At 39.8% G+C, this 26,834-nt stretch overlaps 1 protein-coding gene across 3 annotated transcripts in view; it reads right to left on the bottom strand.

The window, feature by feature from the left end:
* The window catches only part of TANC1 (tetratricopeptide repeat, ankyrin repeat and coiled-coil containing 1), a 439,674-nt gene that overhangs the window by 167,963 nt on the left and 244,877 nt on the right, over positions 1–26,834 (bottom strand). For all 3 annotated transcript variants that reach the window (XM_053698331.1, XM_053698330.1, XM_053698332.1), the window contains 3 exons: positions 26,377–26,566; positions 15,615–15,875; positions 1,238–1,363 (listed from right to left, as the gene is read on the bottom strand). In XM_053698331.1, the coding sequence (XP_053554306.1) occupies positions 1,238–1,363; positions 15,615–15,875; positions 26,377–26,566 (577 nt within the window). The remainder of the gene's footprint in view (positions 1–1,237; positions 1,364–15,614; positions 15,876–26,376; positions 26,567–26,834) is intronic.

The raw sequence follows: 26,834 nt of genomic DNA, 5'->3' as shown, positions 1-26,834 counted from the left end.
TTTCCAATTTACTTTTATCACCAATTTTGATTTGTTCTCTTGGTATTCTTAGTTGAAAGCTTAACCTAGGAGGTTCATATGCTAATTTCTTAGACCTTGAAGGCCGCCTCTTTTCAGAATGCATTTTAACAGTTTTTCACCACTAGAGAGTGTTAGTTTATGTGTTTCATATAGATAACACTGTGCTCATGCACGTGAAGTTATCTGGGAGCAGGCACTGATTGGCTAAACTGCAAGTCTGTCAAAAGAACTGAAATAAAAGGGCAGTTTGCAGAGGCTTAGATACAAGATAATCACAGAGGTTAAAAGTATATTAATATAACTGTGTTGGTTATGCAAAACTGGGGAATGAGTAATAAAGAGATTATCTATCTTTTAAAACACTGAAAATTCTGGTGTAGACTGTCCCTTTAAGTTAAAAAGAGCCACATTAGATGAAATCAGATCAATTAAAATGACATTATAAATGTTTAATTGTGTTCAGTAAAAAAAATAAAAAAAATTGCACTATACTTTATTTTGTCAACATTTCCTTAAATTTAACATTAGACTTCAATATTTAAAGTTAATCCAATTTTCTCTCTCCCTGTATCATGTGACAGTCTTGAGCCAATAACAAAATGCATATACATATAATGTGAACTTTGCCCCATTCTCAGTAGGATCTGGAGTCTCAGAAAGTGCACATTTTAAAAATGGAAGTACATTGGCAAGTTGTTTTTTTTTAAAGTGCATGCTTTATCTGAATCATAAACCTTTAAATTTGACTTTAGTGGCCCTTTAAATGCTAAACAAGAAAAATGATCATAACTTTTGTCATGATGATGTGTCTAAACAATTTAAAGGTCATTGTGCCACGATTATTGCAGATAAAGATGATGTCACTTTGACCAAGTTAATATTAGAAATACAAAAGGCATACAAAAACTTATATTTACTTGACAGCAAATCATATTTGCCACTTGTTCCATAATTTGTTACCAAATACACTGTATGATAATTAGCTTTAAGTGTAAACATAGTACTTTAAATTGTAGAGAGGGGCATCAGGTACTTCCTACTCTAAATTAGGGTCTTCTTGAACTGAATTACTTTGCAGGAAGAGGATAAATGGAGTGCATTAACTCTCTCATACTCCCACAAGTACTTGCAATTAAACTCTCTGATGTCTGTCACATCTTTAAGTATGTCCCGGTCAGTTTTGGTCACATAATTACTGCATTTAAACGTTTAGCACCTTTGATCTCCTGCTGCACTCGTGTTCCGGCTGTGTTATGCCACGGCATTCTGATTGAGGTTCGCAGGGGAGCATTTCGTTGTGCATCCAAGTAGCTCAAGTCTTCCAATTTTGTTGAACTAGTTGCTGTAGAAATAATAAAACTGTCCTAAAAATGCAGCATTAAATATAAAGGAATACAGTACACAGGTTATAACAATAATGCAACATAGATCTATTTATACATAGAGAAAAGACTGCAAACAATATATGATACAATCTCTTTATCTGATAAAGGAAACATCACAGTCCATTCTTAGCAATTTTGTGTAATTTCCCTAGAAAGTCTCAATTGTACACCAGCCACCTTCATCAGTTTACTGAACTTAAAACACTAAAGAGTGAAAACAGATTTTGTATTTCCTATTTAAACTGAATAGGAACACAATATAAATCTTTTCTTTGCCATACAAACAAGTAGACATTAACAAAAATCTTCTATGGCTATAAACACTGCCAAAGTAAATCATGTCTTGCCATTAATATTTAATAGTTGGTTACCTAAAATAGCTGCTACCATATAACTATTATACTATATAATTAAAGTGCTATACAGGGTACATTTAACATATCATAAAAACAGAAGTTAGCATATTGATACAGAAGGTGCTAAGGGGTTGATTTATCAAAGGCTTTGCAAGCCTTTTGACCCACTACAGCTGCAGGCTCTCACAAGGGAACCTGCACGCCGTATTTAAAAAGCAGCAGTCATCAGACCACTGCTTCCCTAATCTTTTGCCACCTCTAAAGTATCAAAATTCAATTTCCACGGTCTAGTCCGACCTGGGAGATTGACAGCTCCTGCCCGCTCAGGACTGGCTGTGCGCGAGCAGGGTCGGGATTGCACGGGAGTACAAAATAGCGCTCATGTGCAATGCTGAATTCCGCAAGGAGAATTCAGCCCGCCCTCTAAGAGTTATATTCCCAGAGGAGTTTACTATCCAGAGAAAAATGCAATAAAAGACAAAAGTTGAGGGGGTTGCTTAATGATCTTAATACAGGCAGAATAGGATGAAAATGTCGGGTTGATCAAGAGAACCAGGTGGTCTCTCTGGCAGAAAGTGTGGCAGATTTTAAATGATTTTAAAGCATATACAGTATCTCACAAAAGTGAGTAAACCCCTTACATTTTTGGAAATATTTTATTATATATCTTTTCATGTGACAACACTGAAGAAATGACAATTTGTAGTGAGTGTACAGCCTGTATAACAGTGTAAATTTGCTGTCCCCTCAAAATAACTCAACACACAGCCATTAATGTCTAAACCGTTGGCAACAAAAGTGAGTACACCCCTAAGTGGAAATGTCCAAATTGGGCCTAATGTGACAATATTTTGTGTGGCCACCATTATTTTCCAGCACTGCCTTAACCCTCTTGAGCATGGCGTTCACCAGAGCTTCACAGGTTGCCCATGGAGTCCTCTTCCACTCCTCCATGACGACATCATGGAGCTGGAGGATGTTAGAAACCTTGCGCTCCCCCACATTCTGTTTGAGGATGCCCCACAGATGCTCAATAGGGTTTAGGTCTGGAGACATGCTTGGCCAGTCCATCACCTTTACCCTCCGCTTCGTTAGCAAGACAGTGGTCGTCTTGGAGGTGTGTTTGGGGTCGTTATCATGTTGAAATACTGCCCTGCGGCCCAGTCTCCGAAGGGAGGGGATCATGCTTTGCTTCAGTATGTAACAGGACATGTTGGCATTAATGGTTCCCTCAATGAACTGTAGCTCCCCAGTGCCGGCAGCACTCAGGCAGGCCCAGACCATGACACTCCCACCACCATGCTTGACTGTAGGCAAGACACACTAGTCTTTGTATTCCTCACCTGGTTGCTGCCACACACGACACCATCTGAATCAAATAAGTTTACCTTGGTCTAATCGGACCACAGGACATGCTTCCAGTAATCCATGTCCTTAGTTTGCTTGTCTTCAGCAAACTGTTTGCGGGCTTTCTTGTGCATCATCTTTAGAAGAGGCTTTCTTCTGGGACAACAGCTATGCAGACCAATTTGATGCAGTGTACAGCGTATGGTCTCAGCACTGAAAGACTGACCCCCCCACCTCTTCATCCTCTGCAGCAATGCTGGCAGCACTCATACATCTATTTCCCAAAAACAACCTCTGGATACAACGCTGAGCACGTGCACTCAACTTCTTTGGTCGACCATGGTGAGGCCTGTTCTAAGTGGAACCTGTCCTGTGAAACCGCTGTATGGTCTTGCCCACTATGCTGCAGCTCATTTTCAGGGTCTTGGCTATCTTCTTATAGCCTAGGCCATCTTTATGTAGAGCAACAATTCTTTTTTTCAGATCCTCAGAGCGTTCTTTGCCATGAGGTGCCATGTTACACTTCCAGTGACCAGTATGAGAGAGTGTGAGAGCAATAAAATCAAATTTAACACACCTGCTCCCCATTCACACCTGAGACCTTATAACACTAACGAGTCACATGACACCGGGGAGGGAAAATGGCTAATTGGGCCCAATTTGGACATTTCCACTTAGGGGTGTATTCACTTTTGTTGCCAACGGTTTAGACATTAATGGCTGTGAGTTGAGTTATTTTGAGGGGACAGCAAATTTACACTGTTATACAGGCTGTACACTCACTACTTTACATTGTAGCAAAGTGTCATTTCTTCAGTGTTGTCACATGAAAAGATATAATAAAATATTTACAAAAATGTGCGGAGTGTACTCACTTTTGTGAGATACTGTATCTGTATAAGTGAGATTTTAGAGAGAACTTGAATAAACTAATTAGTAAAAATGTGATAATGTTTGTTTTTCCAGTGCTCCCCCCAGGCGCTAGCGTGCGGTCACTACCCTCACACTCCTGGATGCTGCACAGGGACTAACTGATCAGCGCAATAGTGATAAGCAATACTCAAGAGGTCTTTTAAGCGATGTGTCCCTGAATTCCAAAAAAGCTAACTTTGCAAGCAAAATGAGAGTTCTAATGCTAAAATGTGTATTTAATTTTAGTGCAATGAAGTGATTAATTTCATATAAAAATATCCTTTACTGTTCCTTTTACATCTGGTGGAGTAGCCTGGGAGAAGTCTCATAGGCAAGCCGAAGAGTAGATGAGGGAGGAAGGTCATGTCATGATATAACCATGTACGGTTAGCAGTTTTAGGCTTTATATGTTAACTTATGTTTGTTCTTTTGTGTTTTTCTTTTTTATAACTGTATAATGTAAAAAAATAAAATAAGCAAAACTTAAATAAGCACTGAATAAATAAATTAATAAATACAACTATATGCTCCTACTATTTTCATTTATAAGGAGTCTGAATAAGGCATTCATTTTATTACACCCCCAAAAAAGGAACTGTATAAGTTCATATTAAAGTTTTGCAAATAGCGACTGCAAACTTTATAGTGTACTAGTAAACCCTGTGCCATTAGACCAAGTATATGTCAAAAATGTTTTAAATTCTATATTGTTGTGTTATGTACATGTCAAAATGAAGGTGGGTTTAATTTACTTTGGGTTATTTCCATATAATATATTTTTATCTTGCTAGTAAAAAAATAGATTAAAAAATCCTTTAATATAAAAGGCCAAGTGTGTTTGTCCGAAGCTGTCATGCGCAGTAGAGGCAGCGCGAGGGCAAACACACCTGGCCTTAGAGTCTACCTGATCTTCTTCAGTGTCCAACTGTCCATGCGAAAATGGTGGATGGGAAAGGGTGTGATGGGGGCGGGACTGGGCGTGGCATGGGCATGGTCGTGCATGAGTGGGAGTGGTGGAGAGAGCAAAAGAGAGGGGGAGAGAGAGAGCAAACAAGAGGGGGGGAGAGCAAAAGAGAGGGGGGAGGGAGAGAGAGAGAGCAAAAGAGAGGGGGAGAGAGAGAGAGAAAAGAGAGGGGAGGAGAGAGAGCAAAAGAGAGGGGGGAGAGAGAGGAAAAGAGAGGGAGAGAGCGAGCAAGGGGTGGGACCGCTATACTGCAAAAATTGGCCCGTGTACACGGGCTTTAGGCCTAGTATATATATATATATATATATATATACTGTATATATATATATATATATATATAAAATGAAATTAAAACATGGTCTCTTGTATATAAATTATTTTTCCAAACTTGCAGGAATTTAAAACAATTATATTATTATTATTGTTAACAATAACACTACTACTAATAATAATAAGGATAATAATACTGATCACAATCAATATACTAATAGTCTAACATTTGAGGGGGGGAAAATCAGTGTGGAACATTCATTTAAGCATTCATTGAATTTGCTTATACAAGAGGATGTCACTTAGTAGTTTTTTTACAACATTCAGCAGATTTTATAGCATTTATAAATATCTATATGCTTTGCTGTTCTCAGATCTCAAATGACTGCAGGGCAAATATGTGCAATTTAGTTTAACTTACCTTTCCAAGGTTTGACAACCACACCTGTATCTATACATTGTTCCCTTTTTTGTTAAGCAATAATATATATTGTATAATAAAAAGTACAGTGCTTGGGAACATATGAATGAATATATCAGGGGCTGGCAACCTTTAATGAGTGCTCTGCCAAAGTAATACTATAATGTGATCATGTGTGCAAGCCTTATCTTTTGAATAAAGTTTGAAAATAAAAGAACAAATACATAACACTAATAATAATAATACCAATAATAATAATTGACAACTAGATTACGAGTTGTGCGTTAAGGTAAAAAAGCAGCGTTAAGAGGTCCTAACTTTGTATTACCCACTTAAAGAACACCTGTATATTAACACATATTGGTTCTAGATTAGCTGTGTAATAAGTATATGATTTCAGCTTAAAACAAAGTTACTGTCCATTTAAAGGGACTCTATTAAAAATATATATATATATATATACACAGGTGGCCCTCGGTTTACAACGGGTCAATTTGTTCCGTTTCAGAATAACAACCTTTTTTTCAGTCATGTGACTGCTATTGAAAAGCGTTGAGAAGCAGTGCATTGATTAAAATAGCCAGTAGGTGGAGCTGACCGCTTGTGTTGCAGCAAAGTTATGCAAGCCATGCAAGATGAAATTAATCAGTTTAACCAGACATGAGCTATCGAGCAGCTTGCAAAGGAACAAGATCTTTCTGTCTATAAATCAGTCCAGATTGGAATGCATAGAAAGAACTGTTTGCAGAAAAATACAAGTAAAGTCTGTGTTGTGTGATTATTTTATTAGGTTTATAATGCTGTTTAGCAAATGTTTTTGTTCATTTAACTTGAATTATATATTCTATGCTGTGTGATTATTTTATTAGGTTTATAATGCTGTTTAGCATTTAAAGTCTTAATTTCAAAGCTTTAAAAATAATGTATTAGGTGTTACTTATGCCAATTTTTTGAGAGGGGGCCTGGAACCTAACTCCCTCACTTCCCATTGACTTACATTATAAACTGGGTTTCAATCTACAACGGTTTCGATTTACAACCATTCCTTCTGGAACCTAACCCCGGCGTAAACTGAGGGCTACCTATATATATATATATATATATATATATATAATATATAGCGCATTTTATAAAAACAGAATTTATGTTTACCTGATAAATTTCTTTCTCCAACGTTGTGTCCGGTCCACGGTTTCATCCTTACTTGTGGGATATTCTCTTCCCCTACAGGAAATGGCAAGGAGAGCACACAGCAAGAGCTGTCCATATAGCCCCCCCTCTGGCTCCGCCCCCCAGTCATTCGACCGACGGTTAGGAGAAAAAGGAGAAACTATAGGGTGCCGTGGTGACTGTAGTGTATAAAGAAAGAAATTTTTCAAACCTGATTAAAAAACCAGGGCGGGCCGTGGACCGGACACACCGTTGGAGAAAAAAATTTATCAGGTAAACATAAATTCTGTTTTCTCCAACATTGGTGTGTCCGGTCCACGGCTTCATCCTTACTTGTGGGAACCAATACCAAAGCTTTAGGACACGGATGAAGGGAGGGAGCAAATCAGGTTACCTAAACGGAAGGCACCACGGCTTGCAAAACCTTTCTCCCAAAAATAGCCTCCGAAGAAGCATAAGTATCGAATTTGTAAAATTTGGCAAAGTATGCAGGGAAGACCAAGTCGCTGCCCTACAGATCTGATCAACAGAAGCCTCGTTCTTGAAGGCCCATGTGGAAGCCACAGCTCTAGTAGAATGAGCTGTAAATCGTTCAGGAGGCTGCCGTCCAGCAGTCTCATAAGCCAATCGGATGATGCTTTTCAGCCAAAAGGAAAGAGAGGTAGCAGTAGCTTTCTGTCCTCTCCTCTTACCAGAATACACAACAAACAAGGATGATGTTTGTCTGAAATCCTTAGTTGCTTCTAAATAGAATTTTAAAGCTTGGACTACATCTAGGTTGTGTAACCAACGTTCCTTCTTTGAAACTGGATTCGGACACAGAGAAGGAACCACAATCTCCTGGTTAATATTCCTGTTAGAAACGACCTTTGGAAGAAAACCAGGCTTGGTACGCAAAACTACCTTATCTGTATGGAATACCAGATAGGGAGAAGTACACTGCAAAGCAGATAACTCTGAAACTCTTCTAGCAGAAGAAATAGTAACCAAAAACAAAACTTTCCAAGATAGTAATTTAACATCTATGGAATGCATAGGTTCAAAAGGAACCCCCTGAAGAACTGAAAGAACTAAGTTTAGACTCCAAGGAGGAGTCATAGGACTATACACAGGCTTGATCCTGACTGAAGCCTGTACAAACGCCTGTACATCTGGCACAGCTGCCAGACGCTTGTGTAACAAAACCGACAGAGCAGATATCTGTCCTTTAAGAGAACTAGCTGACAAACCTTTATCCAAGCCCTCTTGGAGAAAGGAAAGTATTCTTGGAACCTTAATTTTACTCCAAGAGTAACCCTTGGATCTGCACTAACAGATATATTTTTGCCATATCTTATTGGAAAATGTTCCTAGTCACAGGCTTTCTGGCCTGAACCAAAGTATCTATAACCGATTCAGAAAACCCACGCTTAGATAGGATTAAGCGTTCAATTTCCAGGCAGTCAGTTGGAGAGAGACTAGATTTGGATGTTCGAATGGACCTTGTACTAGAAGATCCTGTCTCAAAGGTAGCTTCCATGGTGAAGCCGATGGCATATTCACCAGGTCTGCATACCAAGTCCTGCGTGGCCACGCAGGAGCTATTAGATCACCGAAGCCTTCTCCTGTTTGATCCTGGCTACAAGCCTGGGAAGGAGAGGGAACGGTGGAAACACATAAGCTAGGTTGAACGACCAAGGAGCCACTAATGCATCCACCAGTGTCGCCTTGGGATCCCTGGATCTGGACCCGTATTGAGGAACCTTGGCGTTCTGGCAAAACGCCCTCAGATCCATATCTGGAATGCCCCATCGTTGAGTTAATTGGGCAAAGACCTCCGGGGGGAGTTCCCACTACCCCGGATGAAAAGTCTGATGACTCAAATAATCCGCCTCCCAGTTGTCCACTCCTGGGATGTGAATTGCAGATAGGTGGCAGGAGTGATCCTCCGCCCATTTGATGATCTTGGACACCTCCCTCGTCGCCAAGGAACTCTTTGTTCCCCCCTGATGATTTATGTACGCTACAGTCGTCATGTTGTCCGACTGGAACCATATGAATTTGACCTTTGCCAGGTGAGGCCAAGCCAGGAGCGCATTGAATATCGCTCTCAGTTCTAAAATGTTTATCGGAAGAAGAGACTCTTCTCGAGACCATAGACCTTGAGCTTTCAGAGAGTCCCAGACCGCGCCCCAGCCTAAGAGACTGGCGTCGGTCGTGACGATGACCCACTCTGGTCTGCGGAGACTCATTCCCTGAGACAACCACCAGCGGAGAGAATCCCTGGTTACCTGGTCTACTTGAATCTGGGGAGACAAGTCTGCATAATCCCCATTCCACTGTTTGAGCATGCACAGCTGTAATGGTCTTAGATGAATTTGAGCAAAAGGAACTATGTCCATCGCTGCGACCATTAATCCTATTACTTCCATGCACTGAGCTATGGAAGGCTGCAGAATAGAGTGAAGAACTTGACAAGCGCTCAGAAGTTTTGATTTTCTGACCTCTGTCAGGAAGATCTTCATTTCCATAGAATCTATTATTGTTCCCAGAAAGGGAACTCTTGTTGACAGGAACAGGGAACTCTTTTCTACGTTTACCTTCCACCCGTGAGATCTGAGAAAGGCTAGAACAATGTCTTGTATGGGCCTTTGCTTTGGAAAGAGACGACGCTTGGGTTAGAATGTCGTCTAGATAAGGTGCTACAGCAATGCCCCTCGGTCTTAATACCGCTAGAAGGGACCCTAGCACCTTTGTGAAAATTCCGGGAGCAGTGGCTAAACCGAATGGAAGAGCCACAAACTGTCTTTCCAGGAAGGCGAACCTCAGGAACTGATGGTGATCTTTGTGGATAGGAATACGCATCCTTTAAATCCACGGTAGTCATATATTGACCCTCCTAGATTGTTGGTAAAATCTTCCTTGTTCCGTTATTGGAACTGGGTGTATCACTCCCATCTTTACTAGGTCTCCTACGCAGTGTAAGAATGCCTGTCTCTTTATCTGGTCTGAAGATAAGCGAGACATGTGGAACCTTCCCTTTGGAGGAAGTTCCTTGAATTCTAGAAGATATCCCTGAGAGACTATACTAGTGTCCAGGGATCCGGAACATCTCTTGCCCAAGCCTGAGCAAAGAGAGAGAGTCTGCCCCCTACTAGATCCGGTCCCGGATCAGGGGCTACCCCTTCATGCTGTCTTGGTAGCAGCAGCAGGCTTTTTGGCCTGTTTACCCTTGTTCCAACCTTGCAATGGTTTCCATGCTGGTTTAGGTTGGGCAGAGTTAGGATTTGGTCCGTTCCTGAATTTGCGAAAGGAACGAAAATTAGATTTGTTCTTAGCCTTAAAAGGCCTATCTTGTGGGAGGGCATGTCCCTTTCCACCAGCAATGTCTGAAATAATCTCTTTCATTTCCGGCCCGAATAGGGTCTTACCCTTGAAAGGAATATTAAGCAATTTATTCTTGGACGACACATCCGCCGACCAGGATTTTAGCCAAAGCGCTCTGCGCGCCACTATAGCAAACCCTGAATTTTTCGCCGCTAACTTAGCAATTGAAAAGCGGCATCCAAAATAAATGAATTAGCCAACTTACGTGCGTGAATTCTGTCCATGACTTCATCATATGGAGTCTCCCTTTGAAGCGAATTTTCCAGTTCCTCGAACCAAAAATACGCTGCGGTAGTGACAGGAATAATGCACGAGATTGGTTGAAGAAGGAATCCAGCTGAATAAATTCTTTTTTAACAGTCCTTCTAATTTTTTATCCATAGGATCTTTGAAAGCGCAACTGTCCTCAATAGGAATAGTTGTGCGCTTAGCTAACGTTGAAACCGCCCCCTCAACCTTAGGAACCGTTTGCCATGTGTCCTTTCTGGGGTCGACAATGGGGAACATTTTCTTGAATATAGGAGGTGGAACAAAAGGTATATCTGGCTTTTCCCACTCCTTAGTCACTATGTCCGCCACCCGCTTGGGTATCGGAAAGGCATCAGCGTGCACTGGAACCTCTAAGAATTTGTCCATCTTGCACAATATCTCTGGAATTACCAGAGAATCACAATCATCTAGAGTAGTTAGGACCTCCTTAAGCAGGGCGCGGAGGTGTTTTAACTTAAATTTAAAAGTCACAATATCAGTGTCTGCCTGCTGAGAAACTTTTCCTGAATCAGAAACTTCCCTTTCAGACAGGCCCTCCCTCACTGCTATACTCAGATTGAAGTGAGGGAACAACTGATTAATTGTCCTCAGCGCTAACCTGCTCATCTTCTGTATTTAAAAACTGAGCAATCAAGCTTTCTAGAATAGGATGGCAGTTTGGATAATAGATTTGCTATAGAATTATCCATCACTGCAGTTAATTGCTGCATAGTAACCAGCATTGGCGCGCTAGATGTACTAGGTATCGCCTGCGCGGGCAAAACTGGTGTTGACACAGAAGGAGAGGATGATGAGCTATCCCCACTACCTTTACATGAAGAATCATCCTGGGCAATCTTATTAAAATGTGACAGTACTGTCCTTACTTTGTTTGGACGCTATGACACAATTTGCACAAAACATTAATAGGGGGAACCACCTTGGCTTCCATACATACAGAACATAAGCTATCTGAAGGTACAGACATGTTAGACAGAATATGGCAGGCTAATAATGCAATAAAAACGTTTTTAAAGAAAACCGTTACTGTCTCTTTAAATAATAAACAAGCACACTTTATTTCTGAAAGTTTGAAAAACTATGAAGGCAATGTCCGATTTTTACAAAATTTGCACCCCAGAGTCCTAATGCCTTGAAAGTATTGCACACCAAGTTTCAAGACTTTAACCCTTAAAATGAACAAATAAACAATTTTATCACACAACAATCACTGCCACAGCCTTGCTGCGGCTTTTTACCTTCCCTTAGAGTGATTCAGCACTGAAATAAACCTTCCTGAGTCCGTTTTCTTTACCCACAGGACCCTCAAATGAAGTTGCATGCACTGCCAAGGAAATAAACTGCGCAATTGAGGCGCGAAAACGGGGCCTCCTTCATCTGCATTACCAGAGTGAAGGGGCCTTTCTGACTGAAGTAGTAGTCTAACTAGATGCCATGCGAAAAAACGTTCTCAAAAGTGCTTTTATAACACAAAAAACACTCTAAATGTCCAATAAATCTGATATAAACCAATCGATTTAGCCCACAATAGTGTCAACCAGTATAGAGCCCATTTATAAGCCTTAATCTGTTATGAATCTAAGAAAATGGCTTACCGATCCCCTAAGGGAAAAACTGACAGTCTTCTAGCATTAACATGTCTTGTTAGAAATATGACTGATCGTACCTGAAGCAGATAAGTCTGCAAACTGTTCCCCCCAACTGAAGTTCTCTGGTTTCAACAGTCCTGCGTGGGAACAGCAATTGATTTTAGTTACTGCTGCTAAAATCATACTCCTCTTTTAACAGAAATCTTACTCCTCTTTTAACAGAAATCTTCTTCATTTTCTGTTGTAGAGTAAATAGTACAAACCGGCACTATTTTAAAATAACAAACTCTTGATAGAAGAATTAAAAAACTACAACTAACACCACAAACTCCTCACCATCCCCGTGGAGATGCTACTTGTACAGAGCGGCAAGGAGAATGACTGGAGGGCGGAGCCAGAGGGGGGGCTATATGGACAGCTCTTGCTGTGTGCTCTCCTTGCCATTTCCTGTAGGGGAAGAGAATATCCCACAAGTAAGGATGAAACCGTGGACCGGACACACCAATGTTGGAGAAATAACATTTACACGTATCAAACATATATTTTTTTCCGGGGGGAAAAAGTTAAAGGGATATTAAACAGTGCTCCCTTAGTAAAAATAAATAAATATGTTACATCAAAGTAAACATAATTGTGTAAACAACAGCAAAAAATGTTTTTTTACTTAAGAGATTCTCACTGTTGCCCCTGCCCTTACGGACATGGGTGGATACATTTTTTGAACATAAAGGGACAGTAAAGTCAAAATTAAAATTTCATGATTCAGATAGGGCAAGCAATTTTAAAAAACTTTCCAATTTACTTTTATCATCAAATTTGCTTTGTTCTTTTGGTGGTATTTTTGAAAAGCTAAAATTAGCTAGGCTCAAACTGATTTCTAAACCGTTGAAAGCCGCCTCCTAGCTCAGAGCATTTTGAAAGAATTTCACAGTTAGACAGTACTAGTTCATGTGTGTCATATACTGTAGATATCATTATGCTCACTCCCGTGGAGTTATTTAGGAGTCTGCACTGATTGGCTAAACCGCATGTCTGTCAAAAGCACTAAGATAAGGGGGCAGTCTACAGAAGCTTAGATACAAGGTAATCACAGAGGTAACAAGTATATAAATATAAAAGTGTTGGTTATGCAAAACTGGGGAAAGGGATTAGCTATCTTTTTAAACAATAACAATTCTGGTGTAGACTGTCCCTTTAAATTGCATTCTGCCTGTTCCGAGCAAGAGCAAATCTGACTTGTTGTTTATCTAGTCTATTATCTAGTAAACCAGCTCATGTTACTCTAGAAATGTTATGGCATCAAGATAGATAAGATTAAGCCTTCCTGTAGAGACCATAGCCTCCTTGTAGGAATGTGACAGAAAGTAAAACACTGCACATATAAAAGGTAAAAAAAAACATTTAAAATGACGAATAATACATGCTTTGTATTTGTATTAAGTATAAGCCACTGCTTAGTGCTTTTATATAACTGAAATTGTTTGCCAGTTTATCTCTTTAAAGCATTGGTTAGTATTCAGGTTAGGAAGCACTGCAATATAATCTGCTGACAGTTGTTTTAATTTATCAAACACACTTTCATTAAACAATTTATATGTTACTAAATTACTGTACTTAAAAGTTTTTACCATTTCCTATTAGAACCCTTTTTGATCAGCCGAGTCTACATAAGCATTAACAGACCAAAAGCAAAAGACACCAGCGTGAACAACTCTTCCAAATTAAAGGGACATTAAACACTTTGAGATGGTAATATAAAATGATTAATCATATAAATATAAAAAAACTCTGTAATATACTTTCATTATTTATTTTGTACCCCTCTCCTGTAATTTCATTCTGAAGTTCTGTTAGAAATGCTGAACACTGTTATATTCCACACAGCCAGTGGCTGCACACAGTAGTGACCTATTTATAACTGTCCTTAATTGGCCACAGCAGATAAGGTAACCTAAGTTACAACATGGCAGCCCCCATTGTTTTATAGGCATTAAAACTTTATTCTTATTTTGTCAATATTTAAACAGCTAATGAAACCTTAAAAAATACATCTACTTGTTATTCTCATGCATCATTCTATATAGCATTTATTTAGTGTTTAATGTCCCTTTAACATTTTATTATTATTATGTAAACTCTCGTACATGTAGAGATAGAACACTCCTCTCTACTCCCAAAACACAACCTACCTAGCAATTTAGAAGGAGTACCCTGTCTTGCTGTCTTTTAAGTCAGCAAGTCATAAAGAAAGCAAACACTCTGCTGCACACACCTACTCAATTCCCATCACCCTGTCTCTTCTCCAATGAGACACTGGGTCCTAGATATGCTGTCTCATCCCAACGGAATGCATAAGAATTGATACTGGCAAACTCATTCTACCACAAAATTCAAAATGAAGCAGTTAATGCAAAGTCTTAACATGTCTTAATATCTTCCAATTATGGTAAACAAATGACTGGTGTGCCACTCCCCACACCAATATAGACCCATTCCAATACATTACAGAAAACACATTTTCCTGTACTCATGGTAGTAGAATTCTGAAGGGATAGAAGGACGAGGGAAAGCAGGAGCTTGGCTATAAGAAGAAAAACTCTTTGTTTCCTCCCAATGGACTATGCAAGTAAATGCAGTGACAGCCAATGGCTAAGCAGTATTTAGTCCCAAGATGATGATATATCAGTTTTGCAGGCAGATACAGCCATCATAACTGGTGCCCATTACTAGTAGCATGTTTATATTTATATATATATATATATTATTTTTTTTCATCAGATGCACAAGATGCAATAATTCCGAATGCAGTCCATAAATGTATAAATGGCGCTTGTAAATAATGCCCATGAGAAAGAAACAGTTGAGAAATGATATTTCTGGGAAAGGTACATCAGCTATGATTTACTTTGGAGGACTTCATCACAAATACTAGAACTCAGAGAGCTGTGCCCTATCATTAGAATAAAGTCTAATACAAAATATTGCTTCTCTGACATATTTTATGTAAATGTGCTTCTAGGATAACAAATGCTGCAGTAATCTCTTAAAGCACAGAAATGATTTTGCTTCTGAAAACCCAAATATATAAAGTGCTAGATACACAATGGCATAGATAAAACAATATGTGGATGCAATAAGGTATCGGAAATGCTTACTATCTGTTCAGTGGTAAAAAGTGTGCTTATTATTATTGCTGCAATACTATAGAGTTAAACATCTCATTCACGTTTATTAAACTGCTGATGTAAATCTACACAGAAACATCTGTAAAATGTTTTATTTTTCAATACTAATTTGTACTTATAAAAGCTCTGAATGTGCATGCCGGAGCAAGGAAATACATTTGCATTCTGGACTATTTCACGAGCTTCATTTTTGGTATTTAATGTCTATGCATAAAATATTTGTTGGGAAATAAACAGACCTGTCTTATAGAAAGTCCAATTATCCTGCCTTTTGGGAATGCTAGTAAAAGAGGAAATACTGTAACAAACAGGTAAATTAAAAACTAGTTACAAATAATTATTCAAGGGTTTTATTTACCTGCGACAGAGTTGGGTCGCTGCATCACCAGCGAGCTTGTGTTCTGTGTATAAGACACTGGGCCTTCTCCTGGAGGTGGGTCAGTTTTTGGAAAATTATCCACAATGCCACATGCCTCTTCCTCCACCACAGGTGAGCAATTATCTGTTCTCCGTTCATGAATCATCCCTTGGTGGACACCAGTTCTTAAACTTCCATCCTTGCTCCATTCCAGGCTGGAGCCACTGCGATCATCATTTTCAGAAGAGCTTGTGATAGTTGCTATAGAAGAATCACACAAAAAACACTATGAAGTGCAAAATAATAATAATAATAATAATAATAATAATAATAAAAAAAACTATAAGTACATAATTTGGTACTAAAAAAACTATATGGTTATTCTGTTTTCAATTTTCCACCTCCTAGACAGCAGAATTAAGTTTTTAGCATTCAAGAATTTCATTTAAAAAAAGGTTTTCTCAGAACATTCAGCTTGAAGTTAATGTTTCCTTTTTCTGCTGTGACAAGATTTTATACCTATAATCCCGGAATGATGAAAACATAACTTAAAGAATGAGGTGCTCCTACAGGAGACTATATCCAGAAACTCATTAGATCTAACTCCTCCACAATGATACGTCCAGCCCTACATTGCAGGAATGTAAATAAATAAAATTAATGCTGTGGCTTTTACACGCACATGCATGAAACAAGTGGGATGGCCGGTTTAGCCTTGAGCAATAGCAATAAACAGACATGCTTACATCCCAGCCTGAGATAGATTCCCACTAGCTCAGCATGTACATAGCTCAGAGCAGTAAAACCCTATGCAGGGGTTAAACACAGTTAGAAAAACAAACATTAATTTGGTAAACATTCTAACACATTCAAGTATTTTATTATGTCACTAGAATGTCTCTAATGATTACACTCCTTTATGAATAAGCAAATTAACAGAATCTAAGTCCAAGCAAATAAATCCTTATTCTTGCATTCTTTTATAAGGCAACAAAGGCAATTGCCAAGGGATGCATTCTGTCAGAAGGACAGCTTCATGATTGGTCAGCTGATAAAAGTGTGAAATATACTCAACATCATATTTTGTTTTCTGTACTTTTGACTGCACAGTACACCAATCAAAATAGGTCCTGGTTAATGCATATGCACTGCTTGATGTACAGACTAGATGGTATATGAACAGGCAAAAATAATGGAAACTCTAATAGCCTCTACTAATTCTTCTGTAATCCAATACTCAAACTTATACTGAAATCCTGCAGTTTCACAGTACTCGCCGCTGCTGCTACCAAGCCAATAGACAATCCATGATTTGTGTTTGCTCTAAACTTTGGTGAAAAAACAGAATTTATGTTTACCTGATAAATTACTTTCTCCAACGGTGTGTCCGGTCCACGGCGTCATCCTTACTTGTGGGATATTCTCTTCCCCAACAGGAAATGGCAAAGAGCCCAGCAAAGCTGGTCACATGATCCCTCCTAGGCTCCGCCTACCCCAGTCATTCGACCGACGTAAAGGAGGAATATTTGCATAGGAGAAACCATATGATACCGTGGTGACTGTAGTTAAAGAAAATAAATTATCAGACCTGATTAAAAACCAGGGCGGGCCGTGGACCGGACACACCGTTGGAGAAAGTAATTTATCAGGTAAACATAAATTCTGTTTTCTCCAACATAGGTGTGTCCGGTCCACGGCGTCATCCTTACTTGTGGGAACCAATACCAAAGCTTTAGGACACGGATGAAGGGAGGGAGCAAATCAGGTCACCTAAATGGAAGGCACCACGGCTTGCAAAACCTTTCTCCCAAAAATAGCCTCAGAAGAAGCAAAAGTATCAAACTTGTAAAATTTGGTAAAAGTGTGCAGTGAAGACCAAGTCGCTGCCCTACATATCTGATCAACAGAAGCCTCGTTCTTGAAGGCCCATGTGGAAGCCACAGCCCTAGTGGAATGAGCTGTGATTCTTTCAGGAGGCTGCCGTCCGGCAGTCTCATAAGCCAATCTGATGATGCTTTTAATCCAAAAAGAGAGAGAGGTAGAAGTTGCTTTTTGACCTCTCCTTTTACCAGAATAAACAACAAACAAGGAAGATGTTTGTCTAAAATCCTTTGTAGCATCTAAATAGAATTTTAGAGCGCGAACAACATCCAAATTGTGCAACAAACGTTCCTTCTTTGAAACTGGATTCGGACACAAAGAAGGCACGACTATCTCCTGGTTAATGTTTTTGTTAGAAACAACTTTCGGAAGAAAACCAGGTTTAGTACGTAAAACCACCTTATCTGCATGGAACACCAGATAAGGAGGAGAACACTGCAGAGCAGATAATTCTGAAACTCTTCTAGCAGAAGAAATTGCAACCAAAAACAAAACTTTCCAAGATAATAACTTAATATCAACGGAATGTAAGGGTTCAAACGGAACCCCCTGAAGAACTGAAAGAACTAAGTTGAGACTCCAAGGAGGAGTCAAAGGTTTGTAAACAGGCTTGATTCTAACCAGAGCCTGAACAAAGGCTTGAACATCTGGCACAGCTGCCAGCTTTTTGTGAAGTAACACAGACAAGGCAGAAATCTGTCCCTTCAAGGAACTTGCAGATAATCCTTTCTCCAAGCCTTCTTGAAGAAAGGATAGAATTTTAGGAATTTTTACCTTGTCCCAAGGGAATCCTTTAGATTCACACCAACAGATATATTTTTTCCATATTTTGTGGTAAATTTTTCTAGTTACAGGCTTTCTGGCCTGAACAAGAGTATCAATAACAGAATCTGAGAACCCTCGTTTTGATAAGATCAAGCGTTCAATCTCCAAGCAGTCAGTTGGAGTGAGACCAGATTCGGATGTTCGAACGGACCTTGAACAAGAAGGTCTCGTCTCAAAGGTAGCTTCCATGGTGGAGCCGATGACATATTCACCAGATCTGCATACCAAGTCCTGCGTGGCCACGCAGGAGCTATCAAGATCACCGATGCCCTCTCCTGATTGATCCTGGCTACCAGCCTGGGGATGAGAGGAAACGGCGGGAATACATAAGCTAGTTTGAAGGTCCAAGGTGCTACTAGTGCATCTACTAGAGTCGCCTTGGGATCCCTGGATCTGGACCCGTAGCAAGGAACCTTGAAGTTCTGACGAGAGGCCATCAGATCCATGTCTGGAATGCCCCACAGTTGAGTAATTTGGGCAAAGATTTCCGGATGGAGTTCCCACTCCCCCGGATGTAAAGTCTGACGAATCCGCTTCCCAATTTTCCACTCCTGGGATGTGGATTGCAGACAAGTGGCAGGAGTGAGTCTCCGCCCATTGAATGATTTTGGTCACTTCTTCCATCGCCAGGGAACTCCTTGTTCCCCCCTGATGGTTGATGTACGCAACAGTCGTCATGTTGTCTGATTGAAACCGTATGAACTTGGCCTTTGCTAGCTGAGGCCAAGCCTTGAGAGCATTGAGTATCGCTCTCAGTTCCAGAATATTTATCGGTAGAAGAGATTCTTCCCGAGACCAAAGACCCTGAGCTTTCAGGGGTCCCCAGACCGCGCCCCAGCCCATCAGACTGGCGTCGGTCGTGACAATGACCCACTCTGGTCTGCGGAAGTTCATCCCTTGTGACAGGTTGTCCAGGGACAGCCACCAACGGAGTGAATCTCTGGTCCTCTGATTTACTTGTATCGTCGGAGACAAGTCTGTATAGTCCCCATTCCACTGACTGAGCATGCACAGTTGTAATGGTCTTAGATGAATGCGCGCAAAAGGAACTATGTCCATTGCCGCTACCATCAAACCTATTACTTCCATGCACTGCGCTATGGAAGGAAGAGGAACGGAATGAAGTATTTGACAAGAGTTTAGAAGTTTTGTTTTTCTGGCCTCTGTCAGAAAAATCCTCATTTCTAAGGAGTCTATTATTGTTCCCAAGAAGGGAACCCTTGTTGACGGAGATAGAGAACTCTTTTCTACGTTCACTTTCCATCCGTGAGATCTGAGAAAGGCCAGGACTATGTCCGTGTGAGCCTTTGCTTGAGGAAGGGACGACGCTTGAATCAGAATGTCGTCCAAGTAAGGTACTACTGCAATGCCCCTTGGTCTTAGCACCGCTAGAAGGGACCCTAGTACCTTTGTGAAAATCCTTGGAGCAGTGGCTAATCCGAAAGGAAGTGCCACGAACTGGTAATGCTTGTCCAGGAACGCGAACCTTAGGAACCGATGATGTTCCTTGTGGATAGGAATATGTAGATACGCATCCTTTAAATCCACCGTGGTCATGAATTGACCTTCCTGGATGGAAGGAAGAATTGTTCGAATGGTTTCCATTTTGAACGATGGAACCTTGAGAAACTTGTTTAGGATCTTGAGATCTAAGATTGGTCTGAACGTTCCCTCTTTTTTGGGAACTACGAACAGATTGGAGTAGAACCCCATCCCTTGTTCTCCTAATGGAACAGGATGAATCACTCCCATTTTTAACAGGTCTTCTACACAATGTAAGAATGCCTGTTTTTTTATGTGGTCTGAAGACAATTGAGACCTGTGGAACCTCCCCCTTGGGGGAAGCCCCTTGAATTCCAGAAGATAACCTTGGGAGACTATTTCTAGTGCCCAAGGATCCAGAACATCTCTTGCCCAAGCCTGAGCGAAGAGAGAGAGTCTGCCCCCCACCAGATCCGGTCCCGGATCGGGGGCTAACATTTCATGCTGTCTTGGTAGCAGTGGCAGGTTTCTTGGCCTGCTTTCCCTTGTTCCAGCCTTGCATTGGTCTCCAGGCTGGCTTGGCTTGAGAAGTATTACCCTCTTGCTTAGAGGACGTAGCACTTGGGGCTGGTCCGTTTCTACGAAAGGGACGAAAATTAGGTTTATTTTTGGCCTTGAAAGACCTATCCTGAGGAAGGGCATGGCCCTTACCCCCAGTGATATCAGAGATAATCTCTTTCAAGTCAGGGCCAAACAGCGTTTTCCCCTTGAAAGGAATGTTAAGCAATTTGTTCTTGGAAGACGCATCCGCTGACCAAGATTTCAACCAAAGCGCTCTGCGCGCCACAATAGCAAACCCAGAATTTTTCGCCGCTAACCTAGCCAATTGCAAAGTGGCATCTAGGGTGAAAGAATTAGCCAATTTGAGAGCACGGATTCTGTCCATAATCTCCTCATAAGGAGGAGAATCACTAGTGATCGCCTTTTCTAGCTCATCGAACCAGAAACACGCGGCTGTAGTGACAGGGACAATGCATGAAATTGGTTGTAGAAGGTAACCTTGCTGAACAAACATCTTTTTAAGCAAACCTTCTAATTTTTTATCCATAGGATCTTTGAAAGCACAACTATCTTCTATGGGTATAGTGGTGCGTTTGTTTAAAGTAGAAACCGCCCCCTCGACCTTGGGGACTGTCTGCCATAAGTCCTTTCTGGGGTCGACCATAGGAAACAATTTTTTAAATATGGGGGGAGGGACGAAAGGTATACCGGGCCTTTCCCATTCTTTATTTACAATGTCCGCCACCCGCTTGGGTATAGGAAAAGCTTCTGGGGGCCCCGGGACCTCTAGGAACTTGTCCATTTTACATAGTTTCTCTGGGATGATCAAATTCTCACAATCATCCAGAGTGGATAACACCTCCTTAAGCAGAGCGCGGAGATGTTCCAACTTAAATTTAAATGTAATCACATCAGGTTCAGCTTGTTGAGAAATTTTCCCTGAATCTGAAATTTCTCCCTCAGACAAAACCTCCCTGGCCCCCTCAGACTGGTGTAGGGGCCCTTCAGAAACAATATCATCAGCGTCCTCATGCTCTTCAGTATTATCTAAAACAGAGCAGTCGCGCTTACGCTGATAAGTGGGCATTTTGGCTAAAATGTTTTTGATAGAATTATCCATTACAGCCGTTAATTGTTGCATAGTAAGGAGTATTGGCGCACTAGATGTACTAGGGGCCTCCTGAGTGGGCAAGACTGGTGTAGACGAAGGAGGGGATGATGCAGTACCATGCTTACTCCCCTCACTTGAGGAATCATCTTGGGCATCATTTTCTCTAAATTTTGTGTCACATAAATCACATCTATTTAAATGAGAAGGAACCTTGGCTTCCCCACATTCAGAACATAGTCTATCTGGCAGTTCAGACATGTTAAAAAGGCATAAACTTGATAACAAAGTACAAAAAACGTTTTAAAATAAAACCGTTACTGTCACTTTAAATTTTAAACTGAACACACTTTATTACTGCAATTGCGAAAAAGTATGAAGGAATTGTTCAAAATTCACCAAAAATTCACCACAGTGTCTTAAAGCCTTAAAAGTATTGCACACCAAATTTGGAAGCTTTAACCCTTAAAATAACGGAACCGGAGCCGTTTTTATCTTTAACCCCTTTACAGTCCCTGGTATCTGCTTTGCTGAGACCCAACCAAGCCCAAAGGGGAATACGATACCAAATGACGCCTTCAGAAAGTCTTTTCTATGTATCAGAGCTCCTCACACATGCGACTGCATGTCATGCTTCTCAAAAACAAGTGCGCAATACAGGCGCGAAAATGAGACTCTGCCTATGATTAGGGAAAGCCCCTAGAGAATAAGGTGTCCAAAACAGTGCCTGCCGATATTATTTTACAAAATACCCAGATTAAAATGATTCCTCAAGGCTAAATCTGTTTATATATGAATCGATTTAGCCCAGAAAATGTCTACAGTCTTAAAAAGCCCTTGTGAAGCCCTTATCTACTGTCTGTAATAAAAATGGCTTACCGGATCCCATAGGGAAAATGACAGCTTCCAGCATTACATCGTCTTGTTAGAATGTGTCATACCTCAAGCAGCAAAATTCTGCTCACTGTTCCCCCAACTGAAGTTAATTCCTCTCAACAGTCCTGTGTGGAACAGCCATCGATTTTAGTAACGGTTGCTAAAATCATTTTCCTCTTACAAACAGAAATCTTCATCTCTTTTCTGTTTCAGAGTAAATAGTACATACCAGCACTATTTTAAAATAACAAACTCTTGATTGAATAATAAAAACTACAGTTAAACACTAAAAAACTCTAAGCCATCTCCGTGGAGATGTTGCCTGTACAACGGCAAAGAGAATGACTGGGGTAGGCGGAGCCTAGGAGGGATCATGTGACCAGCTTTGCTGGGCTCTTTGCCATTTCCTGTTGGGGAAGAGAATATCCCACAAGTAAGGATGACGCCGTGGACCGGACACACCTATGTTGGAGAAATATAGTGCAGTTAAATTTCTCTGTCACTTCTCACTTTTGTACTTCCTGAAGCAATAGATGCGCTTTTTTAGTTTGGCTCCAGTTCCTATATCATGTTGTAGTTATACCGTCTATAGATTTCCATGTGTGTTACATTTGTATAGCACTAGCAAAATATTGTATTTTATGCCTTTAACTAGTCACTTGAATCATTTTTCATATAAAAAACACAGCTTTCACATTTCATTTTTTACATGACACAGTTTTTATGATCTTAATATATTGCCTACATGTGTCAAATACCGTAGCATAATTTTCTGTTCAGCCAGTCTGTGCAGATAATCCTCAAAATCCCTTCCCAGCTCAGACATAAATTGTCACACAAATATTTTATAATACCATAGATATTATATATCACTTTACCCTTGATCATTTTCTCTGTGCATGAAAAGTGCAACAAGAATTTCATAGGAATATCACAAAGGGAGTCAGCTTTAAACAACTCCTAGAATTAAAATGTACAACTTTCAAAGGACTCCTAAAAGTTTTTGTGTTTTTTGCAAGTTTCTAGACTGAAGATTCTCATTAGGAGCGTTAAGACTAGAGAGGGTGGCACAATCGCAAGGTTAGGGTGTCACAGAAATGAGCGTACACAGATCTGTTTAATGAAATGATGTTAAATGGTAAAGCATAAATAATATTAATGCTGAATGGCTTTAGCACATAGTACTAGTACATATCATTGCATTCTTGATTCCTATTTGTTTCACTTTAGCTTACTGTATTACATGTACCCTTGAGGTGATGCAGGCTTTAAAAGGGACATTAAACACTAATTTACTGCTAGATATAATGATTTATTCAAACCAAAGAGTAGCCTAATAATAATATGCATTTGTTTTTTGTTTTGTAAAGTTATACTAGTTGTTGAATATTAAAAAAAAAAAAAGTGTAAAGGTCCATAAAGCAATGTGAAATTCATGTTGTAACTTAGGTTTCCTTCTATGCTGAGATCAATAAGGGATAGATATAAATGGGTCACTAGAGCATGCAACCAATGACTGTGTGAAACAGCTGTGTTAAAGGGATAGGAAAGGCAAAATTAAACTTGCATGATTCAGATAGAGCATGTCATTTTAAGACACTTTTAAATTCACTTCTATTTTCAAATTAACTTTGTTCTCTTGGTATCCCTTGTTGAAAAAGAACACTCACATAACCTACACTTGTAGGAGCTAGCTGCTGATTGGTGCCTGCACACATTTGTCTTTTGTGATTGGCTAACTAGATGTGCGTAAGTTAAAAAAAATAAATTAAAAAGCAAAAATAAAAGCTGAGAACCTCTGTACTGACCAATTTGCTAGGTGGTATAAGCTGAAAAGAAAGGAGCATAAAAAGCTAGAGACGCAGCTCAGTAAATAAAAACTAAACTTTCCAATAATAAGGGGCCTATACAATGAGTGGGCTTATTTATTTAAAACAAGGGAAGTGCTCATGCATATAGACAGCCATTTTTAGGGTATTTAAAATGTTAGATATCAAGGGGAGAATTTTAGGCTCTCTAGTTTCCTGGCTCCCAAGATTTTTTAAGCCTTGCATTAAGGGATTTCAGAAATTCTTAGGCTGGGTATACTGATATCCTGAACAGAAAACATGCAAGGATGAAATGAGACAACAAAATGGTATGGCTAGATGGCCCAGCAGAACACAATCTATGGTGTACAGACCTTTGTGCTACATAAACAAAGTGTGACAGGGTAAGGTACATATAGACCCAGCTGCAAACACACCAAAAGAATCATTTAATCCCCAGAATGTTTGTCCAAAAAAGAGTCCCTTTGAAATTGCTTTCTGCTGCACTTTGATTCTTTCTGGGGCGCTGCCCAGCAGCCTGTTGCTTACTTGTATTGTGTAATATGTTTCAATGCACAACATACAAGTAGCACACAGAACACATTTCAGGGATACTTAAAGGGATAGGAAAGTGAAAATTAAACTTGCACGATTCGGATAGAGCATGTCATTTTAAGACACTTTTAAATTCACTTCTATTTTCAAATGTGCTTTGTTCTTTTAGTATAGTAAAAATATGAATACACACATATACACTAGTGGGAGCTGCTGCTAATTGGTGCCTGCACACACTTGTCTCCTGTGATTGGCTAAATAGATATGTTCAGCTTCTTGTCAGTAGTGCAATGCTGTCCCTTCAGCAATGGATAACAAGAGAGTGAAGAAAATTTGATAACAGAATTAAATTGGAAAGTTGTTTAACATTGTATGTTCTATCTGAATCATAAAAGAAAGTGTCATTTTCCGGAGGCATGGAGAGATACGATCTGCTAGAGAATTAGCCCTACAGATCACTGCCAGACTAAATGCAATTAATATTATTTATATGACATGTGACAACACAGGAGCAACCCACAGGCACAGCCCTCTTACATCACTGATTTTATATGGGCAGTCTCACAATTCTAACAGCTGAGATCCAATGTGCTCCTAGCTATGACACTTTTGACACTTCAGAATAACTAAATATGTAAATACTCCCATACATAAACAGATACATAAAGATCATCATACATTTAGGGTTTTGGAATAAGAAAAATAAGTTTTGTTGTAAAGCACAACACATTTCAAGTGCATAGAAACTGACATAAAGTTTATAAATTACATTTTATTTGCACAGCATTGCACAATGTTGTATGAATGTGTCCCTGTGACTTATATACTTGAATATACACGTAACAATATATACTAAGGCACTTTCATAACCCAGCTGTCTCCATGAGAGCCCTTTTGGGAACTGAATGTCTATGGTGACTGTTATTGTCAAGAGAGTGCAGATGCAGAACTAGCACTAATATCACAGCAACATGACTTATATGTTATTTCCACACTTTAAAAACAATGCTAATAATGATGGAGTATAAAATAACATTATGCCTGAGACCATCATAGGAGTTATGTGGCAAAAATCCAGGAACACTTTTTCTTTGGCTTAGATATTTTCCCTCTTTAGCTATGCTAGGCCTCCATTACCTCTAGCTTGGCTGAGGGAAGGCAGACTGTGACCAAGCCATGAAGTGGTAAGATGAGAAATTTGCCTTAGCCAGAAGAAAAAAATATTGTGTTACTTAGCCCCTGGGGGTTCCATAGGAGTAAACGGATGGCATCATATTGTAATATTTTGCAGAAATTATCCTCACATGCAGCACTGCACTAGATAATCTGCATATCCTGCTCTTTGTTGGCACAAAAACAATGTGCACTAGGTCAGTGATGAAAGAGGACGTTACTTTGTAAGTGACCCCAGAAATCAGAGTTCCTGGGTTCAAGGTCAGCTGCCAGTGTTTGTGAGCTTGGGAAAGGAAAATCACTTACTTTCTCTCAGACCCCCCACAGGAAATCCTGCTGTGTTACTACAGTACAGTTCTTCATCATTACAATAATATTAACTATAAAAGGCACATTTCCTAGCAGAAATGAACAAATAGGCAAGCTAGCGAAGTACATACTACAAATGTGCCTGTATAAGGATCTGATTCATTATGCTAACCAGAATGCTTACCTATGATTCCACTGTCTTTACTCTCCAGCGTGGAGCTGGGGCTGCTAATGGTTCCACTGGGGCTTGTCCTGTTTGTGGTGGTCTTGCTGATGCAGCTGTTTAGGGTAGAACAAGGGCTGGCAGTGCACGGAGATGCTGTGCTGTTTGTTAGTGTGGAACAAGGACTTATCCCATGACTTGACACTGTACACTGTAGAAAATAAGCATTTAATTTCCATTACACAACTCAGGGTCTTGGTAACATGCAGTCGATTCAGTACAGTAAATAAATATCCATTATCATATACTTTGGATTATTTTATTTTTTTCTTATACACACAATGTCTCTCCTAACTTTTATGAAAGGACCATAAATGAACTCCTTCACCTAGCAATATTATGTTTACTTGAAATTGATATTTTGAATAAAAAGTACGTCATTACATAATGATAGATTCAAAGCATGCACAACAAGATTT

Source organism: Bombina bombina, chromosome 1, assembly GCF_027579735.1.
Source record: "Bombina bombina isolate aBomBom1 chromosome 1, aBomBom1.pri, whole genome shotgun sequence".
Classification (NCBI taxonomy): domain Eukaryota; kingdom Metazoa; phylum Chordata; class Amphibia; order Anura; family Bombinatoridae; genus Bombina; species Bombina bombina.
The sequence above is the reverse complement of the archived record's forward strand: the minus strand, read 5'-3'. Positions and strand labels throughout refer to the sequence as shown.